Source organism: Pelophylax lessonae, assembly GCF_965119305.1.
Source record: "Pelophylax lessonae genome assembly, chromosome: 9".
In the NCBI taxonomy this organism is placed as follows: domain Eukaryota; kingdom Metazoa; phylum Chordata; class Amphibia; order Anura; family Ranidae; genus Pelophylax; species Pelophylax lessonae.
The window spans coordinates 268,838,605-268,851,751 of NC_138776.1; the positions used below are offsets into that span (position 1 = coordinate 268,838,605).

At 47.5% G+C, this 13,147-nt stretch overlaps 3 protein-coding genes across 3 annotated transcripts in view; 1 reads left to right on the forward strand and 2 right to left on the reverse strand.

The window, feature by feature from the left end:
- LOC309564020 (uncharacterized protein) overlaps positions 1–1,315 on the reverse strand; it is a gene marked incomplete at its 3' end in the record, with an annotated part of 41,719 nt that extends 40,404 nt beyond the window's left edge. The window contains exon 1 of the mRNA XM_082268644.1: positions 340–1,315. Coding sequence (XP_082124770.1) covers positions 340–1,184 — 845 coding nt within the window. The 5' untranslated portion in view covers positions 1,185–1,315. The remainder of the gene's footprint in view (positions 1–339) is intronic.
- The window catches only part of LOC309564458 (uncharacterized protein), a 1,566,033-nt gene that overhangs the window by 878,629 nt on the left and 674,257 nt on the right, over positions 1–13,147 (reverse strand). The gene's annotated exons all lie outside the window — the stretch shown is intronic.
- LOC309564022 (uncharacterized protein) overlaps positions 10,321–13,147 on the forward strand; it is a gene marked incomplete at its 5' end in the record, with an annotated part of 50,050 nt that continues 47,223 nt past the window's right edge. The window contains one exon of the mRNA XM_082268646.1: positions 10,321–10,335. Within this exon, the coding sequence (XP_082124772.1) occupies positions 10,321–10,335 (15 nt within the window). The remainder of the gene's footprint in view (positions 10,336–13,147) is intronic.

Sequence of the window (13,147 nt, forward strand, 5' to 3'; positions counted from 1 at the left end):
AACTTCAGATGACTGTAGATAGAGGACTTCTGTGGGTTACACTTCCTCCAATCAGAAGAGGAAATTAAATCTACCTCCTCGTGCGATTTCTGATGTTTGCTAAGATTGTACTTAGTTTTGAAACATTTGTTGCATTTAGGACAAGGAAACTGCCGCTTCACTGTGTGTGATCTCTGATGGTTGAGAAGATGGGCCTTCTCTATAAAACCTTTCCCGCACTCAGGACAGGAATACGGCTTTTCCCCCATGTGCAATCTCTGATGTATCTCAAGATGTGAATTCTCTGTAAAACATTTTCCACACTCAGGACAGGAATACGGTTTTACTATCGCGTGATACCTCAGATGGTTGGAAAGAGAGAACTTCCGAGAAAAACATTTCCCGCACTCAGGACAGGAATACGGCGTTTCCCCCGTGTGCAATCTCTGATGCATGGTAAGATTGGACTTCTTTTTAAAACTTTTCCCGCACACTGGACAAGAATACGGCTTTTCACTTGTGTGAGTTCTTTTATGTCCATCAAGAGTGGTTTTCGAACTGAAGCATTTCCCGCATTCAGGACAGGGATACGGCTTCTCACCTGTGTGAGTTCTTTTATGCTCATCAAGATGGGATTTATTGAGGAAACACTTTCCGCACTCAGGACAGGGATACCGCTTCTCACCTGTGTGAGACCTTTTATGAAGATTTAGTGTGGATTTAGTGTGGAAACACTTCCCGCACTCAGGACAGGAATATGGTTTCTCTCCTGTGTGAGATTGTTTATGAACAGTAAGACCATGCTTAAAACGGAAACACTTCCCGCACTCAGGACAGGAATATCGTTTCTCCCCTGTATGCAAACTTTGATGTATAGAAAGTTCGGACTTATATGAAAAACATTTCCCACACTCAGAACAGGAAAACACATTCTCACCTGTGTGAGATCTTTTATGCACATCAAGATGGGCTTTAAAATGGAAACACTTCCCGCACTTAGTACAGGAAAATGGCTTCTCCCCAGTGTGAGACCCCTGATGTGAGACAAGTTCTGATTTTTGTGCAAAACATTTCCCGCACTCAGGACAGGAATACGGCTTCTCAACTGTGTGCAATCTCTGATGTCTATTAAGATGGGATTTCCGTGAAAAACTTTTACCACAATGAGTACAGGAATATGGCTTCTCACCTGTGTGAGATCTCATATGTCTGTTAAGATGGGATTTCCGAGAAAAACATTTTCCGCACTCAGGACATGAACACAGGTTCTCTCCTATGTGAGTTCTTTTATGCACATTAAGATGGTATTCAGAATGGAAACACTTCCCACACTCAGTACAGGGAAACCTCTTATGTGTTGGAAGAACGGCACCATCCTTCACAGTCTGAGGTTCCTGAGGATAAGAGGAATACGATGGTCCGGCACCGTCCCTCACAGTCTGAGGTTCCTCAGGATAAGAGGAATACGATGGTCCGGCACTGTCCCTCACAGTCTGAGGTTCCTCAGGATAAGAGGAATACGATGGTCCGGCACCGTCCCTCACAGTCTGAGGTTCCTCAGGATAAGAGGAATACGATGGTCCATCTACACTGTGTGGTCCCGGATGGACATTTGAGGTCTCCGGGTTTTCTCCTGGACTATACTGTGTGATGTCCTCATCTTCTACTTTACAGTCTGGAGACAAAGTGAGACAATCCTCTGAGGTTTTCCTCATCTCCCGTCCATGTACTAAAATAGAAATACAAAGATTATTACTAGCCATCAGCAGATTGGTTCCCCTAAACCAGGACTCCGCCCACATCAGGCAGCTTTGTCTCCGAGAATCTTACAATTCCCCCCTCAAGGTAACTAGTAAATGGGTCCTCTTATCTCCTACCAGTTCATTTCTTTATTCATGGACCTTAGTCAGAGAGTGAGGAAACAACGAGAACTGTCTTTTATACTAGCGACAGTGATAAGGGTCCCCACCTGGGCATGGTGCAGAAGATTTAAGGTCCTTCCTCAAGGGGCCTAGACTGAGCAACACCTATGGTAAAATCTAGGGATGCACCGAAATTTCGGCCACCGAAATTATCGGCCGAAAATGAGCCTATCCCATTTCGGCCGATAATGGGTTAACAATGCCGAAATTAATATGGCCGCCGTGAGGAAGGAGGAGGGCGCAGCGCAGGTTTTAAAAGTCCCGCCTCTGACCGCCCGCCTCTCAATGACGTCCCTACTACTACGATGTGCATGAATGAAGTGACATACCAGGCGGGAGGGCAGGCGAGCGGCCGCTAATAGATATAACTATGTGAGAGCTTTCACTTCCCTGTTAGCGGGACTGTGTGTGAATGAACTGACCTGACACCGGGCGGGAGGGCGGGGGGAGCGGCCGCTAATAACTATAACTATGTGAGCCTTCACTTCCCTGTCAGGCATGTATCTCCGCTGACAGGGAAGTGAAGGCTCACATAGTTATAGTTATTAGCGGCCGCTCCCCCCGCCAGGTGTCAGGTCATTCACACACAGTCCCGCTGACAGGGAAGTGAAGTGAAGGATCACATAGTTATATCTATTAGCGGCCGCTTGCCCGCCCTCCCGCCTGGTATGTCCCTGCATTCATACACACATCGTAGTAGTGACATCACCGGGAGGCGTGCCGCCGGCCAGAGGCGGGACTTTTGAATGAAGTACACCCGAGATGCACTCAGCAGAGTGAGTAGGAGATTGAATCGTTGGGATGGGGAGGGACGGTGTACTGCCGAGGGGGACGCTGAGGCAGAGAGGTGTGTGGGGTGGGGGGGGGGGGGGGAGAGCTGAGGCAGCTTACCACTGGTATTTGTATTATGCAGCATGAGGGGTTAATGTATTGCCACTGCTGGTCACTCATCTATTAGTGACCGACCAGTTGCAGTTATTTAACCCCTTTGTGCTGCATTAGTGCAACCAGTATCAGTGCAACCAGTGTTAATTAACACTGACATTGGTTGCACTAATGCAGCACAGAGGGGTTAATTAACTGCCACTGGTCGGTCACGAGTTCATCAGTGACCAGCAGTGGCAATACATTAACCCCTCATGCTGCATAATATAAATACCATTGGTAATTAAATTAACCTCTTGCCTACCCGTCACAGTACATATACTGTGACAGGGTGGCAGCGACAGGTGTACGTCACTGCCTGTTTTTGGTGTATGCCCCTCTTCTACCTATTTTACATTTTTTTGGGGGGAAAAAGTCATTTTCGGTTTCGGCCCAGAATTTTCATTTCGGTGCATCCCTAGTAAAATCAACATGTTGCTGCCAGCTGAACCCCAGAATCTCCATAAATCCAGTCTAGAGACATAAATTGTGTCTGCAGCACAGAGAAGGAAGATTATCCGAGAGAAATACAGGAATACATGACGGGGAACACAGCTCAGGAAAGTGACCAGGGGATTACAGGCTGATATCACCCATCCCCCCGCCCTACTCTGGACCAATCAGTGAGCAGTATGGGTGGAGGAATATATTTAGTGTTAATGACCCACCTGTGCTGATCTCTGTAGGAGTGTCCTCCTCTATAAAGGTCCCGGTTATTCCATCCTCCTCCATAGACTGCTGATCATCCCTCACATACGTCTCTTCTTCTTCTGCTTTAACCTCAAATTCTATATCGATTGGATCTCCACTCTAAACCAAGAAAATGAGAGAGAATATCATCTGTAAAATATAAGCTTTATTATTGGGTCATCACATCATAAATCCACACATCGTCTCCATGAGGCTGTGTTTTATAATCTCCGTCCCACCAACCTTGTAATATTGAGGGATGGTGTGACCTTCCTGTGTGGAATCCCGGGAATACAGAGGACGGGGACATCTCTCTGGTGGGTTCCTGGTATTAGGTGGCTCCATCATATTCTTGTGTCCTTCTGAAAATTCTTCCTTCAAACCATACTCCTCATCGTCCTCCTTATACTCTTCTTTAACAACAATATTATCATCCCCGAGGTTTCCACTCTGAATATATAATAAAACATTCATTATAATAAACAACCTTGTGTTTAAATCATAACTATCAGTGGTTGTTCCTCATCTACCTGATGATGGTGAGGGATGGTGTGACCTTCCTGTGTGGAATCCCGGGAATACAGAGGATGGGGACATCTCTCTGGTGGGTTTCTGTAGCTGGGTGACTCCTCCATGGTGTTCTGATACAGATCTTTGCGTTCTTCTAGAAACTCTGACTCCTTCATCACCCCATCCTCATCATCCTCCTCTTTTATCTCTTCTTTAACCTCAACTTTAGCATCTCTCAGGTTTCCACTCTGAATATATAATAAAAATGACATCAATGGTAACAATGCAGATAATGTACAGATCCTAATGATACTATCAGTGATTGTTCCTCATCTACCTGATGATGGTGAGGGATGGTGTGACCTTCCTGTGTGGAATCCCGGGAATACAGAGGACGGGGACATCTCTCTGGTGGGTTCTCATTACTGGATCCATCTGTAGGAAACACACACACTGACTGAATACATTGTTTCTATGTGTTTATCAGATGATGGGGGATCTAGGTGGATCCTCCGTACTGCTCTCTCCTTTACAATAAAGTCTCCTCTTACCCGGTGATGTGAGGGGCGGCTGATTCTCCATCATGACGTCCTTCCCAGCACCGCTCACCTCTCCTGTCAGCAGCTCGATGATCTCTCTGGAGACTTCTCAAATCTTCTTTTTATTTCTCAATTCTATCAGGGAGGGAGGTGGAGGCAATGTGATGGTCATATGATCTCCAGACTTCACAGGAGGAAAACTCTAGATTTGAACACAACGAGAAAAATCAAATGACATTCCCAGAATCCTCCTCACCTCACCCATCAGGTCTCTATTTTATCAAAACCCCATTGGGGTATAATTTACCCACACAGGACTCCGCCCCCCCCCCCCCCCCCACACACACACACACACTCTGTAGGGTAAAAGGTTGTTGCAAGGAATGCTGGTATCATTACACACAATGCAGGAGCAACAGTCTTGCTTTGCTTGTGAAAGGGACTTGTGAGAGGAGGAGTTGTGAGGTCAGTGTGATGTCATAGGATTCTCTGACTCTGATTGGAGGAAATTTGGGAGGAGGAGCTGTGATGTCAGTGTGAGTTCAAAGGATTTTCTGACTCTGATTGGAGGGACATTGGGAGGAGGAGCTGTGAGGTCATAGGATTCTCTGACTCTGATTGGAGGGACATTGTGAGGAGGAGCTTTGAGGTCATAGTATTCTCTGACTCTGATTAGAGGGACATTGGGAGGAGGAGCTGAGAGGTCATAGTATTCTCTGTCTCTGATTGGAGGGACATTGGGAGGAGGAGCTGTGGGGGGCACTGTGTGAGGTTTCTGTGCACACAGAATCATTTCTCCCGGGTGCGTCCCACCTCTTCTAAACTGAAAGAGGAAGATTGTCTTTGGGCTTTGCCAGGACTCATCATATTCCTGTGATCTCCGTGTACTCCAGAGACTTTACTGATCACATTTTAGGATGAATATCTGAGACTCGGATCATTATTGAAAAATTTGTTTTCAGGACATTTACTACAAAAGATATTTTTCCCTCTTTCTTCCAATTTCAATCTTATAAAATAAAGACATAAATATTCCAATCCCCCCTCTAATAAAAGTGGTATAACCCATTAGTATAGACTGATGAGGTGAGGTGAGAAGGTGATTGGTGGGAAAGGTGACACATCTCCAATATAAAGAGAATATAAAGAGAATGTTACGGCCTCGTAAGTGGAGGAATGTTCTGACCCTGAAGGGGTTCTAGGTTCCCACAATATATACGTGTGTATCATCATCTACTGGAGATAAAAGAGGTCACAATGACTATGGAGGAAGAGGACGGACATGATGGGGGGGTTACTGGGGGTAAATAGAAAATAAGATCTTATTACCTCCTCTGCTGCCACTTCCAGCAACGTCTCCTCTATCTGTATCACAACAAGATTCCTGATTGTACCTGGCATCAGTTCCTGTCAGTTTTCAATAGAGACTTCCTGTCTTCCATAGAGTCTTCCTGTCTGGGTAGAAGTGAGATCACCACCTGCTGGAGATCAGAGGAACTGCAGGCCTAAGAAACGCCTCGTAGTGTGAACACGGCCACGTGCTGTGTGTGTATGTACTGTATATACACTATATTACCAAAAGTATTGAGACGCCTGCCTTTAGGCTGGGTTTACGCTTATGCGAATAGGATGTGGGTTTCCCCGCATCCAATTCGCATGTCAGGAGCCTGTGACTGGCTCTCAATGGAGCCGGTTCGCATAGCTCCAGATCGGCTGCAGAGCGAATTGCACAGGAGTCCAGTGTGTCTTCTGGTCCGTTTCAGGTCCGAACTCAGCCAAAAATTTGGACCAAAATCAGACCTGAAACGGTGAACAGGGACAAACCAGACCCCTGCTGTTAGCCACTAAAAAGGAGGGTTGAAGAACCTCAGCTATGAGGATTATAGATTACAGATATTACCCCAGAAAAGAGGCATTTAAGGCAGGATATGATTCCAGTATACAACTTTATTAGGAAGTGATCTTAGCTAAGTGTTAATGGTATGCTAAAAGAATGGCAGGCAATTGCTTGCCAAGGCCTGGTCTTGACTTTTGAGTGGGCTAACTGAACCTGAGCGTGAGAACTGAATGAACTAGTTGGGCCTGGACTGAACAGTGGGCTAGCTAGGACTGGACTGCGCAGATAGATGGGCTTGCTGGGTGAGAACTTGACAGCTAGGTGGGCTAGCTGGCCCTGGGCTTGACAACTGGGTGGTCTAGCTTGGACTGAGCTTGGCAGTTTAGTGGGCTAGCTGGGTTTGAAACCTGAGTGGGTTAGCTTGGCCTGAGCTTGACAACTAGGTGAGCTAACTAAGCCTAGCCTTGACAGCTGGGTGGGCTTGCTGGGTCTAAGCTTGACAGTTGGATGGGCTAGCTGGCTTTGAGCCTAACAGCTATTTTGGCTAGCTGGATTTGAGCTTGACAACTGAGTGGGCTAACTAAGATTATGTTTGACAGCTGGGAGGGTTAGCTGAGCCTGGGATTGACAGTTGAATGGGCTATCTGGACCTGGGCTTTACAGCGGATATGGCTAGCTGAGTCTGGGCTTGACAGTTGAATGGGCTAGCTTTGTCTTTGCTTGACAGCTGGGTGGACTAGCTGGTCAGAACATGACAGCTAGGTGGGCTAGCATAGTCTGAGTTTGACAGTTGAGTGGGCTATCTGGGTATAGGCTTGACAGCTGTGTGGGCTAGTTGACTCTGGGCTAGATGGCATGGTGGAGTAGCTGGATCTAGGCTTGAGAGCTGAGTGGGATATCTTGTGTATGGTCTTGACAGAGGATTGGGGTTGAGCCTGGGTATCATGGCTGGCTGGACAGCCTACGCTGAGAGGCTCTGAAGGTGGGCCGTTAATAAGTGACAGTTGGCACTGGCTAAGCACAGACAAAGAAGAGAGACAGAAGAAAAGTTAGTAGATTGGACTGTGATCCATCAATAACCACTTTTGTCTCACTAAGGCACTGGCTCCCTCTGCCCTTTTCCTGACCCACCACCAATGTGGAGCCAGTCACAGGAAAGGTCCAGGGTGCAACCAATGCCAAGGGCACTCTTACTGAGAGGAGCAGTCTATAGGCAGATCCTTCCACATAAATGCCTCCTTAGAAGATTTCTCTGGGCACAAATCATCATGTAAATGACCCAACCTTTTGGGGGCAGCTCCAGTTGAAGCTTGTAACGGAAATGCTGCCCAGTAAAATAGTATTATTTATTTCAGGCATTTAAGTGTATGCCGTCAATTTTCTCAGCACTTCACATATTCTACATTCATATCAGTCCCTGTCCTCAAGGAGCTTGCCATCCAAGGTCCATTTCTCACATCCATACATAAGAATGCCAATTCAGTCAGGAGCCAGTTAACTGACCAGAATGTCTTTGAAGTGTGGGGGCAAACTAATGCAAGCAATGGGAGAACATGCAAATTCCATGCAGATAGTGTCCTGGCTGGGTTTCAAACCGACAATCCCAGTGCTGCAAGGCAGATGTGCTAACCACTAAGCCACAATCTGCTGGCAATGTTTATAGGGATAGGAAGTGCTGTTACTGGCCAGGTATTCATTTTACTTGGGAGTCTCTGGGTGATCCTGGAAGACTTTCCTCGAATGCCGGGATACTCAGAAGAGAACCCTCAAAACCGAGTGTTTCCAGAGTTTCCCAAGGGAATTTACATGCGTTCATATGTAGCAACCTCCTAGTTAGGCTGCTAAGTAAATTTAGTTTTTGGTTCCTGTAATCAAGTTAGCAGGGATTGTTTGCTCTGGTCTTTTCAGGGTGTCACAGGTTGGGAATTTGAACGTCCCCCCCTGCCTCTGGGAGAAGTTTTTCAGAGCATAGGTAGTGAAAATTCAAATAACCAGCCTGTATATTGATCAAGGCCTAGCCAATCCCTGGGGAGGTGTGCCCAGATGGTGGCTGGGAAACTGATAAATAGTCTGGAGCCTTGGAGAGTTTGTCAAGGCAGGGAGGGGAGCTGCGGTCCCTCTGATGCAAACCTGTGGATTGTGCTGCTGTTCTGTGAGGTCTCACTTGTGGCAGAGCTAAGAACTGGGAGTGATCTTAAGTTAGCTGCAGGACTTCACCTGAGCAAATCAGTCTCTTATCTGACTCACTGGGAGGTATCTGGAAGGTGGCAACCATCCTGGGGAACTGAAACTAGTGACCCTGAACTGATTCCTGGTGACTGGTGAGCTCCTTGTGGATATAGATGGCAGAGGCTGCTTGGACTGAGACTGCTCTCATAGGGTTTGAGGTACTGGCCATTCCCCTGTGCTTAGCAAGAATCTCATCTGTGAGCTAAAAGAATAGCACCCTCCTGCACTGTGCGGTGTTCCTAAGATTGCACTGGATGCCAATAACTGTGCCGTTGGGCAGGTTAACCGGAAGACACAAAGAGACTTGCCTCATGGTCCCCATCTGGGAGTAGGGTTGCCACCTTATCCCTTTAAACTAGGGATAGACCGATTATCGGCAAGGCCGATATATCGGTGGCCAATATACACTTTCCCCGATATATCGTTGTCGGCCCTGGAACTGGCCGATATTGCCGATATTTTTGTGACGTCATTCTGCCTTCTTAAGCCGCCTCCCTCGCCTTGGACAGCCTCGTCTGGAGTCGGGACTAGTCTCGCGGGAGTGTATCACTGCCATACACAAACCCACAGTAGCCCGGTTCCAGCCAGCCACCCACACCCACAGGCCCTGTACCAGACAGCCAGCCACCCACAGGTTCTGTACCAGCCAGCCACCCACAGCCCCTGTGCCAGCCACCCACCCACCACAGGGTGCCGGTTAGCCAGCTACCCACCACAGGGTGCCACACAGCCAGCCACCCACCACAGGGTTACAGACCGCCAGCCACCCATAGGCCCTGTACCAGCCAGCCACAGGCACTGTATCAGCCAGCCGGCCACAGGCCCTGTACCAGCAAGCCACCCACTTACCACAGGGTGCCAGTCAGCCACCCACCACAGGGTGCCAGCCAGCCAGCTACTCACCACAGGGTGCCAGACAGCCAAACACCCACCCACCCACCACAGTGTGCCAGACAGCCTACCCACCACAGGGTGCCAGCCAGCCAGCCATCTACCACAGGGTGCCAGCCAGCCAGCCAGCCATCCACCACAGGGTGCCAGCCAGCCACCCACCCACCACAGGGTGACAGACAGCCAGCAACCCACCACAGAGTGCCAGCCAGCCAGCCACCCACCACAGGGTGCCAGCCAGTCAGCTATCCACCACAGGGTGCCAGCAAGCCAGTCACCCACCACAGGGTGCCAGCAAGCCAGCCATTAAGCATTAAACAAAAATTAACATGTTCAATACCAGATTTGTGTCAAAAATTGTCTTTATTTTTCAAAACTTTAAACGTACAAAATATAGGCCCATATCAGCCGATACCGTTGTGACCAAAATATCGGTATCGGCCCTGAAAAAAACAAATCGGTCTATCCCTACTTTAAACCCAAACACATATGAATTACACAGGTTCTGTGGCTGATTAAGTTGCTAATTAAACTCACTTGGTGCCTTATCTGCATTAAATTAGCCCCAGAACCTGTGTAATTCATATGTGTTTGGGTTTATAGAAATGGTGTGGCAACCCTAGCTGTAAGGCTCTAAGAGTTTTCAGAGTTTTCAGAAAGATACCTCATGGTCCCCAGCTGTGAGGGTTTAGACCAGGGGTTTCAAACTGGTGGCCGTCCAGCTGTTGCAGAACTACAACTCCCATTAGGCATTGCAAGGCTGACAGTTACAAGCATGACTCCCATAGGCAGAGGCATCATGGGACTTCCGCAAGTAATGCAACGGCTGGAGGGCTGCCAGTTCGAGACCCCTGTTTTAGACTATCCTCTCATTAATAATACTAGCTGTTTTGGAGTATCCCATTCCCCAATTCCTGTTCTTTTCTACAAGCAATACATTACAAAAAGACAAACCCTAGACTGTTTCATGGAGCCGGAGTGAATGGACTGTTACTTTGGTGACTGGTGGCCTCTGTACTGTTTGGGAAAGAACCAGTTATCATCAGTGGCTCCTGTGGGGGGAGCACTACAAATCTATAATAAGGTGACCAGATTTTTAAAATGAAATCCGGGGGACATATTTTTTTTTTTGGCAAATTGCACAGGACTGCATAATACACAGAGGGCTGGGCACAGGACTACATAATACACGGCGCTAGGTACAGGACTACATAATACACAGAGCGCTGGGCACAGGAATACATAATACACAGGGCTCTGGGAAGACCAGGCTGTTTCTCAGCCTGCTTGTCTACGTTTATCTGGCTCTGAATCCGGGGACAGACTTGGTCCGGGGACAGTGTCCTTAGTCCGGGGACTGTCCCCGTAAACCGGGGACATCTGGTCACCCTAATCTATAAGGATATACAGTACATACACACACAGCACAAGGCCGTGATCATACTATGAGATGTTTCTAAGAACTGCATGCATACTACGAGATGTTTCTAAGAACCTCTGAGCTCCACAAGGTGGTAATCTCACTTGTACCCAGACAGGAAGTGTCTATGGAAGACAGGAAGTGATGTCGGCTACAGACAGGAAGTGATGTCAGGTACAATCAGGAAGTTCCTGAGGTACAACGTATAAGGGTGACGTTGCTGAAATTAGCAGAAGAGAAGGTAATTATTTTCTATTTACACCCAGAAACCCCCCCCCCCCCCCGTCATGTCCGTCCTCTTCCTCCACAGTCACTGTGACGTCTTTTATCTCCAGCAGATGATGATACAAACATATATTATTATTTTTATTATTATACAGGATTTATGTTGTGCCAAGCGCTTTTTCAACTTGAGGACAGACAGTACAGGTAAAATACATTATAATATAATACAGGTGGAATCCGAGGGCCTAGCTTGTTAGACCTTGCAACCTAAGAGAGAGGGTCAAAGGATATAAAAGGTAATAACCAGGGCTTTTTTTCTCAGAGAATAGGTGCAGGAACTCCTCCCTTCTGAGTCACCCCTTAACTCTGTCCCCTACCCATCCCAGAGCAGCATTCCTTGGTTTCACCTCCTACTCACCTCCCAGTACCACCCCTTTTAGAGAATTAACGATAACAAGAAAGGCAATATAATAGATCTATAAACAATGGACACCCCAGCGACAATAGATACACCCCTGCAACAATGGACTTCCAACATCCAGCATCAATAGACTCTCCAGCAGCATTAGGCCCCTCCCTCAACAGTAGATCCCTCCCAGCAATGATTGATTCCCTGCAACATGATACCCCACCAGCAACAACAGACTTCCCCAGCAACAATAGACCCTATGCGCAAATAGATCCCCTCCAGCAACAAATAGATCCCCTCCAGCAATACTAGATTCCCCAGTAGCCAGCATCAATAGACCCTCCAGCAGCCAGCAACAAAGACCCCTCCCTTAACAATAAATCCCTCCCAGCAACAACTGACCCACCAGCAGCGAAAGACCCACCCCAGCAACAATAAATCCCTATGAGCAACAGAAGACCTCCCCAGCAACAATAGACCCCCATTATCTGCAGCAATAGATTCCCTGTTAGCCAGCATCAATAGACCCTCCAGCACACCCCAGCACCCCTTGCCATTACATACATTCAGTTCTGGAGGTGCCGGAACTGCTTTCCCCCTCGTTTTCCACTGAAAAAAAGCCCTGGTAATAACCGTGTGGAATGACCTGATGACAAAAAAGTGAAGAAAGAGTGAGCTGAGGGGTAGAGACATAGATTAGGGCGTCTTCAGCTTAGAAATGGTATTGAAAGTCATGGGAGTCTATCTGCTGGCCCAGGGAGGAGGTGTAGATAGAGGAGGAAGTAAAGTTGTGATGCTGAAGGTGTGGTGGGATAGGTAGGATAAGAACCAGTGAAGAGCACAGTCCAAAAACCAAAGGCGAGGAGTTTTTTTGAGAAGGAGGGGGTGGTCCACTGTGTCAAAGGCAGCAGGGAGGTCCAGAAGTAAGAGTATCGAATAGTGTCTATTGGATTTAGCTGTTAGCAGTGTTGAGGGTGAAATCCAGATTGAAGGGGTTATTTTCAGTGAGATGGTCGCTCAGTCCAATGTAGATTGGTTGGGTCCAAGAAAGGCTTTTTAAGTTTGGGGATGGGGTAGTGCAAGTTTTAGAGACTTGGGGAAAATGGCGCAAATGTGAGTTAGAGAGTGTAGGATAGAGCCAGAAGGTGACTGTAGTATTTGGGAGGGAATTGGGTCCAGGGGAGAGGTGGGTAAGTGGGCGTTAAATATTTTTTTTAGCAACCTCATCTATAGTAGCAGGGTAGAATAAAGGAAGTGTTGATTGTACCTGTGGACATAGAGTGATAAGTGGGGGGGGGGGGATATCTGTACAGCGGAGATCTCTCTCATCTCGAATTGTATCAATCTTATGTTTGAAGTGATTGGGGAGAGTGAGTGCAGAGAAGGCCATCAGGGGAGAGGGAAGCAGGAGCAGCAGTGTTGGATTCATGAAGCCAGGTTTTAGTAACGGCAAGTAGTTCGTGATAAAGAGGTCATGGACGGGACCTAGTTTGTTACAGACAGAGCAGGCATTCCAGAGGGTGCAAGAGAAGGGGAGGCTGGTTTCAAGAAGAAGAGGGTTAGAAACTAAAT